The sequence below is a fragment of the Hylobates moloch genome, unplaced genomic scaffold (genome assembly GCF_009828535.3).
Source record: "Hylobates moloch isolate HMO894 unplaced genomic scaffold, HMol_V3 SCAFFOLD_5, whole genome shotgun sequence".
In the NCBI taxonomy this organism is placed as follows: Eukaryota; Metazoa; Chordata; class Mammalia; order Primates; family Hylobatidae; genus Hylobates; species Hylobates moloch.
The window spans coordinates 75,674,188-75,689,793 of NW_026652280.1; the positions used below are offsets into that span (position 1 = coordinate 75,674,188).

At 39.9% G+C, this 15,606-nt stretch overlaps 1 protein-coding gene across 1 annotated transcript in view; it reads right to left on the minus strand.

Moving 5' to 3' along the window:
• Positions 1 to 221: 221 nt before the first annotated feature.
• The window catches only part of LOC116467853 (putative fatty acid desaturase 2-like protein FADS2B), a 35,763-nt gene continuing 20,378 nt past the window's right edge, over positions 222 to 15,606 (minus strand). The window contains exons 5-12 of the mRNA XM_032151500.1: positions 14,986 to 15,111; positions 12,186 to 12,246; positions 5,971 to 6,056; positions 5,687 to 5,784; positions 4,574 to 4,670; positions 3,752 to 3,831; positions 1,647 to 1,772; positions 222 to 273 (exon numbers count right to left, since the gene is read on the minus strand). Coding sequence (XP_032007391.1) covers positions 222 to 273; positions 1,647 to 1,772; positions 3,752 to 3,831; positions 4,574 to 4,670; positions 5,687 to 5,784; positions 5,971 to 6,056; positions 12,186 to 12,246; positions 14,986 to 15,111 — 726 coding nt within the window. The remainder of the gene's footprint in view (positions 274 to 1,646; positions 1,773 to 3,751; positions 3,832 to 4,573; positions 4,671 to 5,686; positions 5,785 to 5,970; positions 6,057 to 12,185; positions 12,247 to 14,985; positions 15,112 to 15,606) is intronic.

Consider the following 15,606-nt stretch of genomic DNA (forward strand, 5'->3'; position numbering starts at 1 on the left):
TTTCCCCTTTTGTCACCCTGGTCAATGTCATCTTGTGTTTCCTAGGTTCTTATTTGCAGAGAAGACTTTCAGAGAAGGGGTTGATTCATATTCCTACAACAGCACAGTCACGTATACCAATGGTGATAACTAATTCCCAGTTAAGCAGGGAAGAGCTCCTGCACATGCACCAGCCCTCATCAGAGATGCAATTACATGTGTGTCAAGGCTGACATTCGGCATCATGTTTCATAGTAAGCATCCGCCCAGAGGGCTGCAGATTTCTTCAAGGCTCTGTGAAAGGAATAAACAAGATCATCAGGAGGTGAGACTGTAATGTTAAGAAAGCTCCTACATGGAATTTGCTCCTCTGCCTGGTTCAGAACAATGTTGTCATTTCCAGCTATATCTGATAAATGTCATCCTCTGCTGACCAATTTTGTTGACTAAATTGTTTTTAGCAGGTGAATTCATCTTTCCTTTATGGAGAACATAGAGATTTTCTTTCATTTTATTCTTTTCTGAGCCTGTATACCTGTAAATCCACCCATCCTATATTTACCTGTCAACCCTATTTTATAATATGGAGGACATTTTTCTAGGCTCTGGTGGGACAGCAATGAGTAGGGTAGATGTGAGTCCTGTCCACATGAAATTCCTGGTCTAGCTTGGGAGACACATAATAAATAATTTATTACCCAATATGTTATTTGAATACAATTGTGATAAACTTCACAAATGAAGAAAAGCAGGTGCTGCAAGAGCATGTGACTAATTTAGTTTTGGGGGTCAGAGGAGATAGACATGAGGAAAAGGCATTTGAGTTGAGCCTTGGAGAAAGAATGGCAATTGACAAGATGATGTCAGGGGAGGTGGAGGTTTGGAGGAGCATTCCAGGCAGAAGAAAAACTGGCAAAAGGATAAGACAACTAGGGAAGGGAGTTTCACAGCAACTTAAGGTAGGCCAATTGCACTAACTTCTGCAGGAAATTATCTGGAGGATAGAGAAAGAGGAGGAGCGTGGTGGAGAGTCTGGAGCTGGGGCACTGGTCAGGGATCAGATCAGATCAGGCCTGGCCTCGTTGGCCTCATTTAAGATTTTTTTTTTCAACCCTAAACTAAAGAGAAAGTTATTAAACCCAGGTTACTGGTTGTTAATTTAACCAGCACAACATTCTTTAGGAAATTGTATGTGAATGCCTAAGGATGAGTATGGATTTTCAGTTTCTGCATGCCTCACTACTCTTAATTAATCACCCCAGCCTAAGCTGCACATTTATACCCCACTGGACCCTGCAGGCATCTAAATTTGCAACACTGGACCGGATGATCTGACAGTGTCTCCCAATACTTAAATTCTAACATTTATAGGAAGCTCTATGGGGGATAAAAAGGCAAATAATATACAACCTTGGTTTTAAAAAATTTGAAATTTGGTAGGACAGTAAAGCATTTTCACTAAGCTGTACCTATAGGTAAAAGGTCAGTATTATTATTATTTTGTTGTTGTTGATACGGTTCCCTATGGTGCCATGTAGCCACGCTGAGCACACAGGTGACCCTTAATAAATGGTTGTTATATGAATGATTCACAAGCCACTGAATAGTCTGGGGAGTGGCAGTGAATACAAATAAGAGCTGTGAGCCAAGAGAAATTATGTTATTACCTGACAATATCTCCAAATGCCCTCAACATGGGTTTATTCACATACTGCAATCCGTGCTTGGCACACAGTGACCTCACCAGAGGCGCCACTTTGTGATAATTATGGCGTGGCATTGTGGGGAACAGACTGGAGAAACATACAAGAGATATAAAATTTAGACCTAAAGAAAAACCCTGAGTTTTCTTCCTTCTATTACCAAATAAAACTATATCAGCAATGCAGACCCAACCTTGACCTTGCACAATACTGCTGTTCTGGGAAGTTCAAAAACTCCTTCCAAAATACCCTTGTCTCTTAACACCTCTGCAAGCCAAGTGGGTGGTGAACGTTTGGGAAATGCTAACAGAATAAACGTTATCTTCATTGAATATGTTTATATTTGGCCAGTTCAGATGAAGGTATGGATTGTCTATCACTTTGAATTACCTAGGGGACTTGAAGATACCCCTGTCCTCCATCTCTGTCTCTGTCTTTGTCTCTCTCTTTCTCTCTATCCATCTGATATGGTTTGGCTGTGCCCCCACCCAAATCTCAACTTGAATTGTATCTCCCAGATTCCCACGTGTTGTGGGAGGGACCCAAAGGAAGGCAATTGAGTCATGGGGGCCAGTCTTTCCTGTGCTATTCTCATGATAGTGAATAAGTCTCACTAGATATGATGGGTTTATCAGGGGGCTTCTGCTTTTGCTTCTTCTTCATTTTCTCTTGCCACTGCCATGTAAGAAGTGCCTTTTGCCTCTCACCATGATTCTGAGGCTTCCCCTGCCATTGGGAACTGTAAGTCCAGTTAAATCCCATTTTCTTCCCAGTCTCGGGTATGACTTTATCAGCAGTGTGAAAACAGACTAATACAATAAATTGGAACCAGAAGTGGGATGTTGCTGAAAAGATACCTCAAAATGTGGAAATGACTTTGGAACTGGGTAACAGGCAGAGGTTGGAACAGTTTGGATGGCTCAGAATAAGACAGGAAAATGTGGGAAAATTCGGAACTTCCTGGAGACTTGTTGAATGGCTTTGCCCAAAATGCTGATAACGATATGGACAATAAGGTCCAGGCTGAGGTGGTCTCAGATGAAGATCAGGAACTTGTTGGGAACTGGAATAAAGGTGACTCTTGTTATGTTTCAGCAAAGAGACTAGGCGGAGGTTCCCAAACACCATCTAACTCCTATCCCATGAAGAGATGAATATTCAATAAGTTCTAGTCACAGCATACAGGAAAAAGTCCTGGGATAGGAATAAGGAGCGAGGAGATACGGGTTTTTATCTAAGGTTTTCCAGTAATCACCCAGGTAACTTTCTTGGGTTTTAACTTCCTCTTTGATAAAACGTGAATAATAGTCCTTTTTTGTTTTGCTGAGGTTTTTAAGGAATAACATGAAGGAAAGTATGAGAAAATTATATAAGCAGGTGTAAGAGCTCTTTCCTTCTCTGCCTATCCTAAATATGGCTTAGGTAAAGAGGATGTGGACAGTCTCTCCCTTGAATATTCTGGAGATTGACTCTCCAAGTGTTATCATTTTCTCTTTATTTTATGGCCATCTAACTGACTCATTGGTAAAGTATTGCCAATACCATTTGAATATTGCGTCAGGGAATGGGTTTTATCATTGATTGTTTTGTAACTTCAGATCTAAAGAGATAGATATTTAAATTAAATTTCAACACAACTTGGTTACCCACTTCTCAAGCCTTCAGGTATCTGAAAATGGAATCAGTGGCACTGTTCCAAGATTTCACTCCAGTTACTCACAATCTTTCTTTCTCTCCCTTTCTTTCTTTCTTTCTTTCTTTCTTTCTTTCTTTCTTTCTTTCTTTCTTTCTTTCTTTCTTTCTTTCTTTCTTCTTTCTCTCTCTCTCTTTCTTTTTTTCTTTCTCTTTCTCTCTCCCTCTCTTTTTTTCTTTCTCTTTCTCCCTCCCTCTCTCTCTCTCTCTCCTTCCTTCCTTCCGCATCATTGCTAATAGAAAGACAGCAGCCTGTAGAAAATGCTGGTTCATTTTTTCCCCTCTGAGAACTTGAGCCTAGGGCCTGATCTGGATTATATTTGGGGATGTTATAAGTGACTGCACTTGCCCTACTAAGGACTATTCTTGTTACTCACTGGTGCTCGATTTGGAAGTTCAGGTGCCCAGTGAACCAGTCATTGAAAAAGGACTGTTCAATATTACAGGTGGCCAAGACCTGCAAAGAAAACGCTTATATTAGTTATAAATGAGCCCAAGTGTCAAACAAAGAAAATATTTGAAACCACCTTTGCAGAATTATGACAGTAAGATAAATCTGACATAGTTGACTACATCTTGCTTCCGATCTCCAAGCTGTCCTTTGTAATTCCTTGGTGTAGGCTAAGCTACCTTTGGGAGGAACTTATTTTGTAGTTTAATCTTAAAGAAAGGATGACAGTAGCCATTCCCAAAACTAAACTGCTTTTGTATAACTAATAAAAGGCCACAATGTTAGAATTGTGAGAGGGGCCTGAATTCTGCTAAGATAGAGGCATAGTTTCTATAATTCTTTACTGCTCAGGAGTCATGCAGCCAGAGGTGACAGGATTTGTGACTTTCCCAATTGTGCTTGTGGATAACATCACTATTATAGAACCTAAGGTTAATTTTTTGAGATGTTTTTCAGACTGTTCCCAATTGGACCCATGAGTGACTCATGACTCGATGGGTCCTGTGGCCCCACCCAAAGGTGGACTGGGAACATTTCCCACACCCCTGTAATTTCTTCCCCAACCAGTCAACTAGCACCCATTTCCTAGCCCTCTTCCCATCAAATTGTCCATTGATACAGTTTGCCTGTGTTCCTGCTCAAATCGCATCTTGAATTATAATCCCCATAATCCCCATGTTTCAAGGGAGGGACCTGGTTCTAAGTCAGTGTGGTTTGAAAGATTCTCCCCCAGGAACTCCATCATTACCTGAGTGCTGAGCCAGTCCCAGTTCTCCTCTGTGCTCATTCTCATTGGTACGTGGCTCATCTGGGTAACATATGCTATCCAAGGACTTTCAAGAAACCTTTTGGAGGAATAAAAGGAGGAAGTGATGACTGTTTGGGGTGTTTCAATAGCAAGCACTGGGCTTGCATAACCCCTGGTAGAGCTGGTTGAGCATTGGAGGAAGTGAAAGAGACTCAAAGGTTCCAGTAAAATGGTGATCTTTCTTTGTCTTCTTTGAAAGATCTTTATATCAAGAGATGACACACTAAGCATTCAGCCACATGACTGCCAAATGTATAGGAGCAGAGCCTCTAAAGTTTTCTGTAGCTCTAGTGCAAAGATCAAAACCACTAGGGAAATTTAAGGGCATATGCAAACTGGTTGACAGCCTGGGCTTTGTCCTCAGATAAGAGCTGGATTCAAGTTCTGTTTTGGCATTGGCCTTGGCTCTTACTTGCTCTTGCATGCCCTTGGGCATATGATTTAATCTCCTTAAACTTCAGTTCCTTTAGCAGAAAAATGGCCATGATACTATCTACACTGCAGAGTTGTGTGAGGATTACATCAAATAAGATAATGCATGTAAATCCTTTAACAAAGTGTCTGATGCATAGTAGCTATAATTATTCTTATAATTATTTAGGACTTAGAATAACATGGCAACAGAATGAGGGAGGATTACATTGGAAAATTGGAGAGGACTATTCAAGCAAAAATGCGTTGGAAGTCGTTTTGCTTTGGGAAAACCTCTAGTCATAAAATAACTTAAAAAAAAAATCCTTCCCTGTCATTCTTTAGTAGGGATTACTATGTCTACCTAGATTACAGTTTTAAGGACTTAGGGTTCAACTGAAATGCTTCAATGAAGAATCCAGAAAGGGGGTAAAAAATGGAGATTGGGCAAATTTTTTTTTGCAAAGAGCTTGTCTTATTCAACTATTTCAACTTTTTTTTTCACATTTGCTTAAAAACACTCAGCTGCAAGAAATGGGGCATGATGTCATAATCTAATCTCTCTTAAAGCTAATGACAAATAGCTCTGATAGGGAAGGTACGAGGATCATCTGGATTACTGGAATAAAATAGTATTCTTACTTGACCAAATATATGAGCAACATGGTCCCGAAGATTCCATAGTAAGGGCCAAATGTGATGAAATATTGGATGTAAAAGCTGCTAACCCAGGCGATGTCCTGCAGAGAAAAGCACTTGAAAGTTATACACTCTGAACATGATTTCATTTCCTCTTCATTGGCCTGGGGTCCTTTCATGTTCTGGCTAAATCTTATGCCCTGTTATTTAAGGACGCTCTATCTGGAGAGGACACAGCATTTTCATTTTCCTTCTTCTACTTGGTCTAGTTTCGGAGAATGAGCCACATTACTCAACCCCCAATATCTCTGAAGGTACATCACTTGCATGGATTTCAGGTTGAGATATACTGGCATGAGGAATGGGAGCCCAACTGAAATAGAACAAAAAATGATGCTGAATAAATAAACACAATGTGTTCATGTGTATTTAATGTTTAGCTCCCACTTAGAAGCTAGAACATGCAGTGTTTGGTTTTCAGTTCCTGCGTTAGTTCACCTAGGATAATGGCCTCCATCTCCATCCATGTTGCTTCAAAGGACATTATCTTATTCTTTTGAATGGATGTGTAGCATTCCACAGTGTATACGTACCACATTTTTTCTAAGCAGTCTACCATTGATATGCATTTAGGCTGATTCCATGTCTTAGCTATTGCGAGTAGTGATGCCTCCCGAGACACACAATTTATCTGTATAACAAATCTGCACATGAACCCTTGAAACTAAAATAAAAGTAAAAAAAAGAAAATCACCGGTAATCTTACTACCCAGATAGTACCATAAACATTTTGAATATAGATTTTTTTTATTTTATTCTTATACTTTAGGTTTTAGGGTACATGTGCACATTGTGCAGGTTTGTTACATATGTATCCATGTGCCATGTTGGTTTGCTGCACCCATTAACTCGTCATTTAGCATTAGGTATATCTCCTAATGCTGCCCCTCCCCCCTCCCCCCACCCCATAACAGTCCCCGGAGTGTGATGTTCCCCTTCCTGTGACCATGAGTTCTCATTGTTCAGTTCCCACCTATGAGTGAGAACATGCGGTGTTTGGTTTTTTGTCCTTGCGATAGTTTACTGAGAATGATATTTTCCAGTTTCATCCATGTCCCTACAAAGGACATGAACTCATCATTTTTTATGGCTGCATAGTATTCCATGGTGTATATATGTTCTAAAAATTGGTATTATGCTACATGTAGTACTGTTTTGTACACTACCTTTAAAAAGAAAACATATCATGACCATCTTCCCATTTCTCTGAATATTTTCCAGCATCTTTTTTTTGTAATTATACTTTAAGTTCTGGGATACATGTGCAGAACGTGAAGGTTTGTTACATAGGTATACACGTGCCATGGTGATTTGCTACACCCATCAACCCATCATCTACGTTAGGTTGTTCTCCTAATGTTATCCCTCCCCTAACCCCCAACCCACTAATAGCCCCCGTTGTGTGATGTTCTCCTTCCTGTGTCCATGTGTTCTCATTGTTCAACTCCCACTTATGAGTGAGAACATGCAGTGTTTGGTTTTCTGTTCCTGAGTTAGTTTGCTGAGAATGATGGTTTCCAGCTTCATCCATGTCCCTGCAAAGGACATCCTTTTTTATGGCTGCATAGTATCCACAGTATATATGTGACACATTTTATTTATCCAGTCTAACATTAATGGGCATTTGGGTTGGTTCCAAGTCTTTGCTATTGTGAATAGTACTGCAATAAACATATGTGTGCATGTGTCTTTATAGTAGAATGATTTCTAATCCTTTGGGTATATACCCAGTAATGGGATTGCTGGGTCAAATGGTATTTCTGGTTCTAGATCCTTGAGGAATCACCACATTGTCTTCCACAATGATTGAACTAATTTACACCCACCAACAGTATAAAAGCATTTCTATTTCTCCACATCCTCTCCAGCATCTGTTGTTTCCTGCCTTTTTAATGATTGTCATTCTAACTGGTATGAGATGGCACCATATTATGGTTTTGATTTGCATTTCTCTAATGAGCAGTGATGATGAGCTTTTTTTTTCATATGTTCGTTGGCCACATAAATGTCTTCTTTTGAGAAGAGTCTGTTCATATCATTTGCCCACTTTTTGATGGGGTTGTTTGTTTTTTTCTTGTAAATTTGTTTAAGTTCCTTGTAGATTCTGGATATTAGCACCTCGTCAGATGGATAGATTACAAAATTTTTCTCCCATTCTGTAGGTTGCCTCTTCACTCTGATGATAGTTTCTTTTGCTGTGCAGAAGCTCTTTAGTTTAATTAGATCCCATTTGTCTATTTTGGCTTTTGTTGCCATAGCTTTTGGTGTTTTAGTCATGAAGTCTTTGCCCATGCCTAGGTCCTGAATTGTATTGCCTAGGTTTTCTTCTAGGGTTTTTATGGTTTGAGGTCTTACATTTAAGTCTTTAATCCATCTTGAGTTAATGTTTGTATAAGATGTAAGGAAGGGGTCCAGTTTCAGTTTTCTGCATATGGCTAGCCAGTTTTCCCAACACCATTTATTAAATAGGGAATCCCTTCCCCATTGCTTGTTTTTGTCAGGTTTGTCAAATATCAGAAGGTTGTAGATGTGTGGCATTAGTTCTGAGGCCTCTGTTCTGTTCCATTGGTCTATATGTCTGTTTTCATACCAGTACCATGCTGTTTTGGTAACTGTAGTATAGTTTGGTATACTTGTAGTATAGTTTGAAGTCAGGTAGCGTGATGCCTTCAGTTTTGTTCTTTTTGCTTAGGATTGTCTTGGCTATATGGGCCTTTTTTTGGGTTCCATATGAAATTTAAAGTAGTTTTTTCTAATTCTGTGAAGAAAGTCAATGGTAGCTTGATGAGGATAGCATTGAATCTATAAATTACTTTGGGCACTATGGCCATTTTCATGATATTGATTCTTCCTATTAATGAGCATGGTATATTTTTACATTTGTTTGTGTCCTCTTTTATTTCCTTGAGCAGTGCTTTTTAGTTCTCCTTGAAATGATCCTTCATGTTCCTTGTAAGTTGTATTCCTAGGTATTTTATTACCTTTGTAGCAATTGTGAATGGGAGTTCACTCATGATTTGGCTTTCTGTTTGTCCATTATTGGTGTATAGGAATGCTTGTGATTTTTGTATGTTGATTTTGTATCCTGAGACTTTGCTAAAGTTGCTTACAGCTTAAGGAGATTTTGGGCTGAGATGATGGGGTTTTCTAAATATACAATCATGTCATCTGCAAACAGAGACACTTTGACTTCCTCTCTTCCAATTCGAATTCTTTCTCTTGCTTGATTGCCCTAGCCAGAAACTTTCAATACTGTGTTAAATAGGAGTGGTGAGAGAGGTTGTCTTGTGCCAATTTTCAGCGGGAATGCTTCCAGCTTTTGCCCATTCAAATTTATGTTGGCTGTGGGTTTGTCATAAATATCTCTTATTATTTTGAGATGCTTTCCATCAATACCTAGATTATTGAGAGTTTTTAGCATAAAGCGGTGTTGAATTTTATCGAAGGCCTTTTCTGCATCTATTGAGACAATCATGTGGTTTTTGTCTTTGCTTCTGTTTATGTGATGGATTACATTTATTTATTTGCATATGTTGAACCAGCCTTGAATCCCAACTTGATCTTGGTGGATAAGCTTTTTGATGTGCTGTTGGATTTGGTTTGCCAGTATTTTACTAAGGATTTTCTCACTGATGTTCATCAGGGATATTGGCCTAAAGTTTTCTTTTTTTGTTATGTCTCTGCCAGTTTTTGGCATTAGGATGATCCAGCATCTGTTTTCTAATTACTGTGTTGTGTTTTTATAATGTACTTAACACATTTATTTAATAAATCCAGTAAATGTATTTAATTAAAAAATGTGACCCTAATGCAAGTCAGCAGGAGTCTATCTCCTTAATGCAGCATTCCTGGAATGCTGGCCCCAAGGAAAGATGCAAGGTGGAGATCCACAGCCTCGTCCTGGACTGCACTGCGCATTTCAAGTCTAAAAGGCCAGGCTAGGAATTTGGTCAGTAGCTCCAGGCTCAAGCCGCCTCAAAGAAGCTAGGAAAGCTTGGGAGATTTGAGTCATTTTTGATGAAAGAATCCCTGAAGAGCTTCTGCTATCAGCTTTCAAGTTTTTTCAAAGTACTTGGAGTCCTTCAGTCTCCCTGGATCTTTGGGATTTAGCCCCATTAAAGTATGTCGAGATGTCAGAGATAAAGAAGGTATACTCATTTCCTGGTCAGAGTTATTTACCTGCCTCTCCCCCAGCATCACTGAAGCTTCCCAGGCACAGAGGATCCTTAAGGAGATCCTCTGGCTTTTGACAAAGGCTGTCTCCCTGGTCAAACTTTAGTTAGAATCCTCTGAGCCCTCTTCTTGACTAGGCCTCAACCTTGGCCTACAAGAATTGCAGACTCTCAGCACAAATGATTTCTTCCACTCTCCAAACTGAGAAACTTGAACAAACACTAGCATAGTTTCTCAAAGCTCAAGGCCATCTCTCTGGGATAACCCCAGCATCCTTGAAGTTTTACCTGAGAAAGCTCAATGCTGCCAAAATAATTTACTGTTTATTCTGGCCGGTAACTGAATATAGGCACCTGAAACCCCTTTTTCTTAGAGCATTTACTTTGGGACACTGACAATTGTAAATCCTTTGTGTCTTCCTTTGAGATGTAGCTTCTACACTCCAGAAATGTCTTTCTCAAGGGCCTGGTAACAATCCCTTTGAAATGTGGTCATCAAGAAGGATGGGGCTCTTATCTGTCAGTCTATTTGGGAGGATAGGAGCCAAACTTTGATAAGTACCAGTTAGCAGACACAGACAGCCTGGACAAATCTTATCAACCAACTCCTCCACCCCCTACCCCATCTCCCAGTGTCTTTCAGTACTTTTCCTTTAGTATGCTCCAGCATTTAAAAGCCTCTCTCTCACTTTTGCGTCAGGAGAATTAAGCTCAGTTTATGGTGAAGTCTCTCTCCCCTAGTGCAATTGCCTGAATAGTCTCTCTCCCCTAGTGCAAAAAGTCCTTATTTGTCTTGCTGCCTTTAACAAATGTCTGGTTTTGTTTCTTTTTGGCAGTTTGAGCATGACTCATTTGCACCCGAGATGTTAAGCTAGCATTTGCCGGGAAAGGCCACAATGAAACAGCTCTCAGTGGTGGCAGTGTGGTTTGTAAGGTGGGCATTTTGCAGTGAATTCACACCATTCCCTCATTTCTCATAAGGTAAGGGCATATTGCCCCACTACAGACAGGGGAGGTAAACACGTTTCTCAGGAAAGTTCACAGAAGAAAGTCCAACAGCAGTTTCTTATGCAAACACACATCTAGTTAGGCTGGGAATCGGCTACCTTTTAAAAATGGAGCACCAATGTCCTCATTCCTCTTTTAGGTTATGCAAGAGAAGCAGGGCAGGTGAGAGTGCAGGATGGGGGAGGCTGAATTCCAACTGTGGAGGAGCCAGCAGTGATGGTCAATCTTACACTTGAAAAAATTTGCCACCTGCGGTCCTCCTCTGGCATTATAGGGGTGGCCACTTGTGGCATACACATGGGCAAATCAGATCATCTGCAACTGTGTTTCTCAACCCCAGCACTGCTGGCAATTTGGGTGAGATGATTATTTTTATGAGGGGCTGTCCTTTGCATCGTGGAATGTTTAGCAGCATCCCTGGCTTCTATCCACTGACTGCCAATACGTTCCCTCTTCCTCTGTTGCTATAACCAAAAAAATGTCTTTAGACCTTGCCCCTGGGAGGCAAAATTGCTCTGGTTGAGAACAACTGGACTACAGGAAATGTTTGCTTCCTTCCCTGATTTTGGTTTATTCCCCAAATGTATGTTTTAGTTGGGCAGATTTGGGGGTTTCTTTTTTTGTGAGCTGCTCTGAGTTTGATATTGGTTAAGAGCAAAGGCTCTTTGCTTATGATGTTCTTTTACTGGTATCAGATTTACTCAGCTACCTTTATTTTCCTTCAAACTTGACCCACATGCCCACACTCAGATATATGTCTCATGCCTTCCCACAGCTGTATGCAAGTCATGGGAGCAGACAGCTTTCTTCCACACAGGAGCACTGCAGGTGCCCTTTATTCCCCGGTCTCTCCATTTCTGGTGTCACACTGTAAATGCTTCAGATTTATTTCCCCATCTCTACTTCCTTCCTACCCAAACACCATTATTCTTTTCTCTGGATAGATGTTTGGTCTTTCCAGAATGACAGTCCTAGATGCAGGCCCCTTGACTGGCAGCCTGCCTTCCCTCCCTCGTTGGGTATCTCCTTCCTTCCCCATCCAACTCTCAGAATGATGAGGTGCCCTTTAAAAAGACTGTTTACTTTTCCATTTCTCTTTGCCGATTTCCACCCCAGTGAGTCTAAATAAGGCATTCTGCTTTGCTCAGTAGCAATAGGACATGGGCTGGTCTCTGTGAGAGCATTCCAGTCGTGCTTTCTCCCTTGACAAGTACTTGCTTCAAGGAAATGGGATATAAGGAATATGGCTCTGGGAGACTCACCTGTGTAGAAGTACAGGTGCTGCTTTTCATAGTTGATGTATTTGATTTTCTTCTTGCCGTACTGAATAGAGAGAGAATAAAACTAAAATAAGAGACCATACTTCTGGTCATCACACTTGAGGATGCATGTGTATGTGTGTGTATGTGTGTGTGTGCACATGCATGTGCATATGTCTAAAATCTTTATGGAAAGAGCCATCTGATCAGTGTTCATTGGCTTTCAAGTCTGAGGAACTAGAAGAACAAGAACCAGGATGGGAGGAAATATTGTGGCATCTTTTTGCTTCAATTATATGTGTGTAATTCTGGCACAAATGGAATATTCCATTTGAGTGTAGGAATTATGATCATGTTTTTGTTCTTATGGGAATCATTTTGAATTTTTTTCTCTTTATGTGAGGTGGAATGGTCACTGAAATGGGACATTTCTGAGTTTTTCTTGTGCTTCTTCAACTATGGCGTTTAGGATTCTGCTCCATATTCATTCATTCATCCAACAGATGTATGATTCATTCATCACAGTCAAGAATTTTCTTTTAAATTCATTCATCCGAAAGATACTAAATGGTAATATGATAGAAGATAGAGTCATGGCCCCACCTGTCTGTCTCATCTTTCTTCTTTGTGTTCTCATCATGGAAATCACACTATCATTTATTATTTTAGCACACGATGATAGCACATATAATATCTATTATACATTATATAATTACTGTATAATAATATAATTATAATATCACATTCACTACTGAAAATTTGATTCATTTTCTAGGAGTCTTCTTAGTTAATCTGGCATATATTCAGGGCACAAAGCAAATGCTTTGAAAGGAGGATAGAAGTAATGATTATTATCTCTAGTATCTGGCAGACACTCAATAAATGTTTATTGAAGGAATTAACGAATGAATGATAATTCACACTCACTCTGTATTTTTGCCCTTCAGTTACAACTCTGGGCAGTGTTTGACTCTTGCTTTCTCCTTTCCTTTGATATCTTTCCTCCTATGTATAGATTTCTTCTTGTATTCGGATTGTATAGTTGGTCCTTCTCTTATTGTCAAAAATTACAAGAAATATCATAGTGATAAAGTAATAATAGCTATTTGCAGTTATTCCTAAACCTTTAAATATTTTGGGAACAGGAAACATGGTAAAGGGACTAGTTGGAAGTGCATGAGAGTGGACAAACCGTAATGGACAGATTTTGAGTATTACCTCAAAGGAGGATTCTGTCTTCCAGGATATAAGCATAGGACATAGAAGAATATAAATGCTTGCTGAAGAAACTTAACATTTGAATAAAGTATTAGAAAGGCAGACAGTAAAGAAGGAAGAAGGGAAAAGCCCAGGGCTGATTAGAAATGTTTTTGATGTGAAACTACTGAATTTTAGAGTTTAAATAAATAATTGTAAATAATGTCTTGCGCAGTGGCTTTGAAATTACATTATATAGAACTCTAAGGTTTTAGGGATGTCCCAGGAGCAGCTTCAGAACTTGGAGAGGTAGCCTCTATCGTTTGTGAAGAGGTAGCATGTGTGCTGAAAATAGCTCTGTAAAAGCCATGTCTGAACTCATGCTGCTTCATGAACTTCCCTGAGACAAACTCCCTTGCTCTCTAGGGGGAAGGGGAGATATGAGGGGACAATTGGAGAAATCAATACTTCAGAATTCTAATCATGATCATAGAAACCCACAAACATCAGGGAAGTCCAATGTGTTTGTGGAATCATTGTCAAAAGCAACTGATTTGTGATCACAGCACCAAGAATTTTTTCAAAGCAAGAGACCCTTGTTTTCTATTTCAGCTAGGGAAAAGGGTGAGTCTCCTAAAGATGAAAAAAGCTACTATCAAAAAGTTGCACAATTTTTGGTTAATGTACCAGACAGGCAACAACTGAGAAGGCTATACCTTTTTATTTTTATAAAACTCCTAGTTTTTCTAGGAGATAGCAACCTCTTCCCAAGTACCTGACTCTGAGGTACCTCATTTGAGGGGAGGCACTTTTCTTTGGTTATCCTTATATCTCCTTTGCTTAAGAAAGACTCCCTCCTAAAAATCTTGGTAATTGACATTGTCCTTTACATGATGATTTTAAGTTGGAGTTTTAAAAAGTAATAATTAACTGAGAAATTCTGAAGATGACTTTCCCTCTCCTTTTTCTGTTGTTTAAGAAGCTCAAATTAGAGGTGAGACCTCTAGATCTCTTCCATGGCATTTGGGCTGTAGTTCATGTGTAAATGCACCAAAATGAACATGAACTAAATATAACAGCATAGTCTCTTCTAACTGGGCTAGAATTAGTTGAGATAACTAGGTACGTGAACATATGTGACTTAGTGCTTATTGAATATATTGACCTATATTCTCTCAGTGAATGTTTCTCCACACCCTGTTTAAACCTCAGACAGTCATTGCAACTCCAGTCATCTGGTCCCACGATCTAACCTTGGCTTGTATTGCCTCAGAGAAAATGGCAGGCACTGGGCAGGGACCCATCTGTCACTGGGATTGCTCAAACAGAGTAACGTGGATTTCCATATTTCCTGCCGTGGGAGGTTGGACTGGATGATCTTTAAGGTCATAGACTTAATGGTTACAGCTCTAAATCCGCTTGTATTCTTACAGCCCCAGATTCAGTTATTTCAAATCTGTATTTTGAACCTAAAGGAAGGAGAGATGTTCTCAGATTGTGTGTGAAGCCAGAATTTCCAGCTTGATCTTTCCAAGGCAAGGCTGTAAGCCTTTCCAGGAACCACTTCCAGGAACATTTCCCTGGTGCTTAAGATTTCTAAGTGTACCTTGACAGGTTGTGAATCTCCAAGCCGAAAAAGTGGACCCGTGTCAATATCCGGGTCTTTGGGGTAGATGTTCAGCTTTACATGATGTTGAAAGTGCCGGTAATTCCACCAGTTTGCTGACAGGCCCTGAGGAGAAAAGAGGGCTCGTTACTTGAAATAATTGTTTCCTGAAATACCCTTCACTGTCAGAGTTTTCTGCATGCATCCCCAAAGTCAAAATAAGATATTTGAGTTTCTCTAGCTTGCCTCCACTGCTGAGCCACAGCATGACTCATCGGACAGAGGGGCTCATAGCTTACAAAGAAATAATTCTCTGATCCAGAAACACAACTTTAGGCTAAAAGTCTTGGTAATGAAATTCGTAAAAGCTGGTTGAAAAGAAATGTTTTCCCATCCTTCTCTTATTTGATCTTCATTAAAAAAAAATCTAAAGGTAGGTGGGGCAGAGAGTATTTTTTCTATTTTACATATAAAGAAGACTTAGCTCCGAGACTTTAATTAGTTCTGGGGAAAAAGAAGCGGCCCCAGGTATCTTACTTCAATGAGTGTTTCAAAGAATCATGGATCTGAAGTGGTCTCCCTGGGGGGCTTGTCTCAGATCCTTGCATGTCCCGGCTTCAA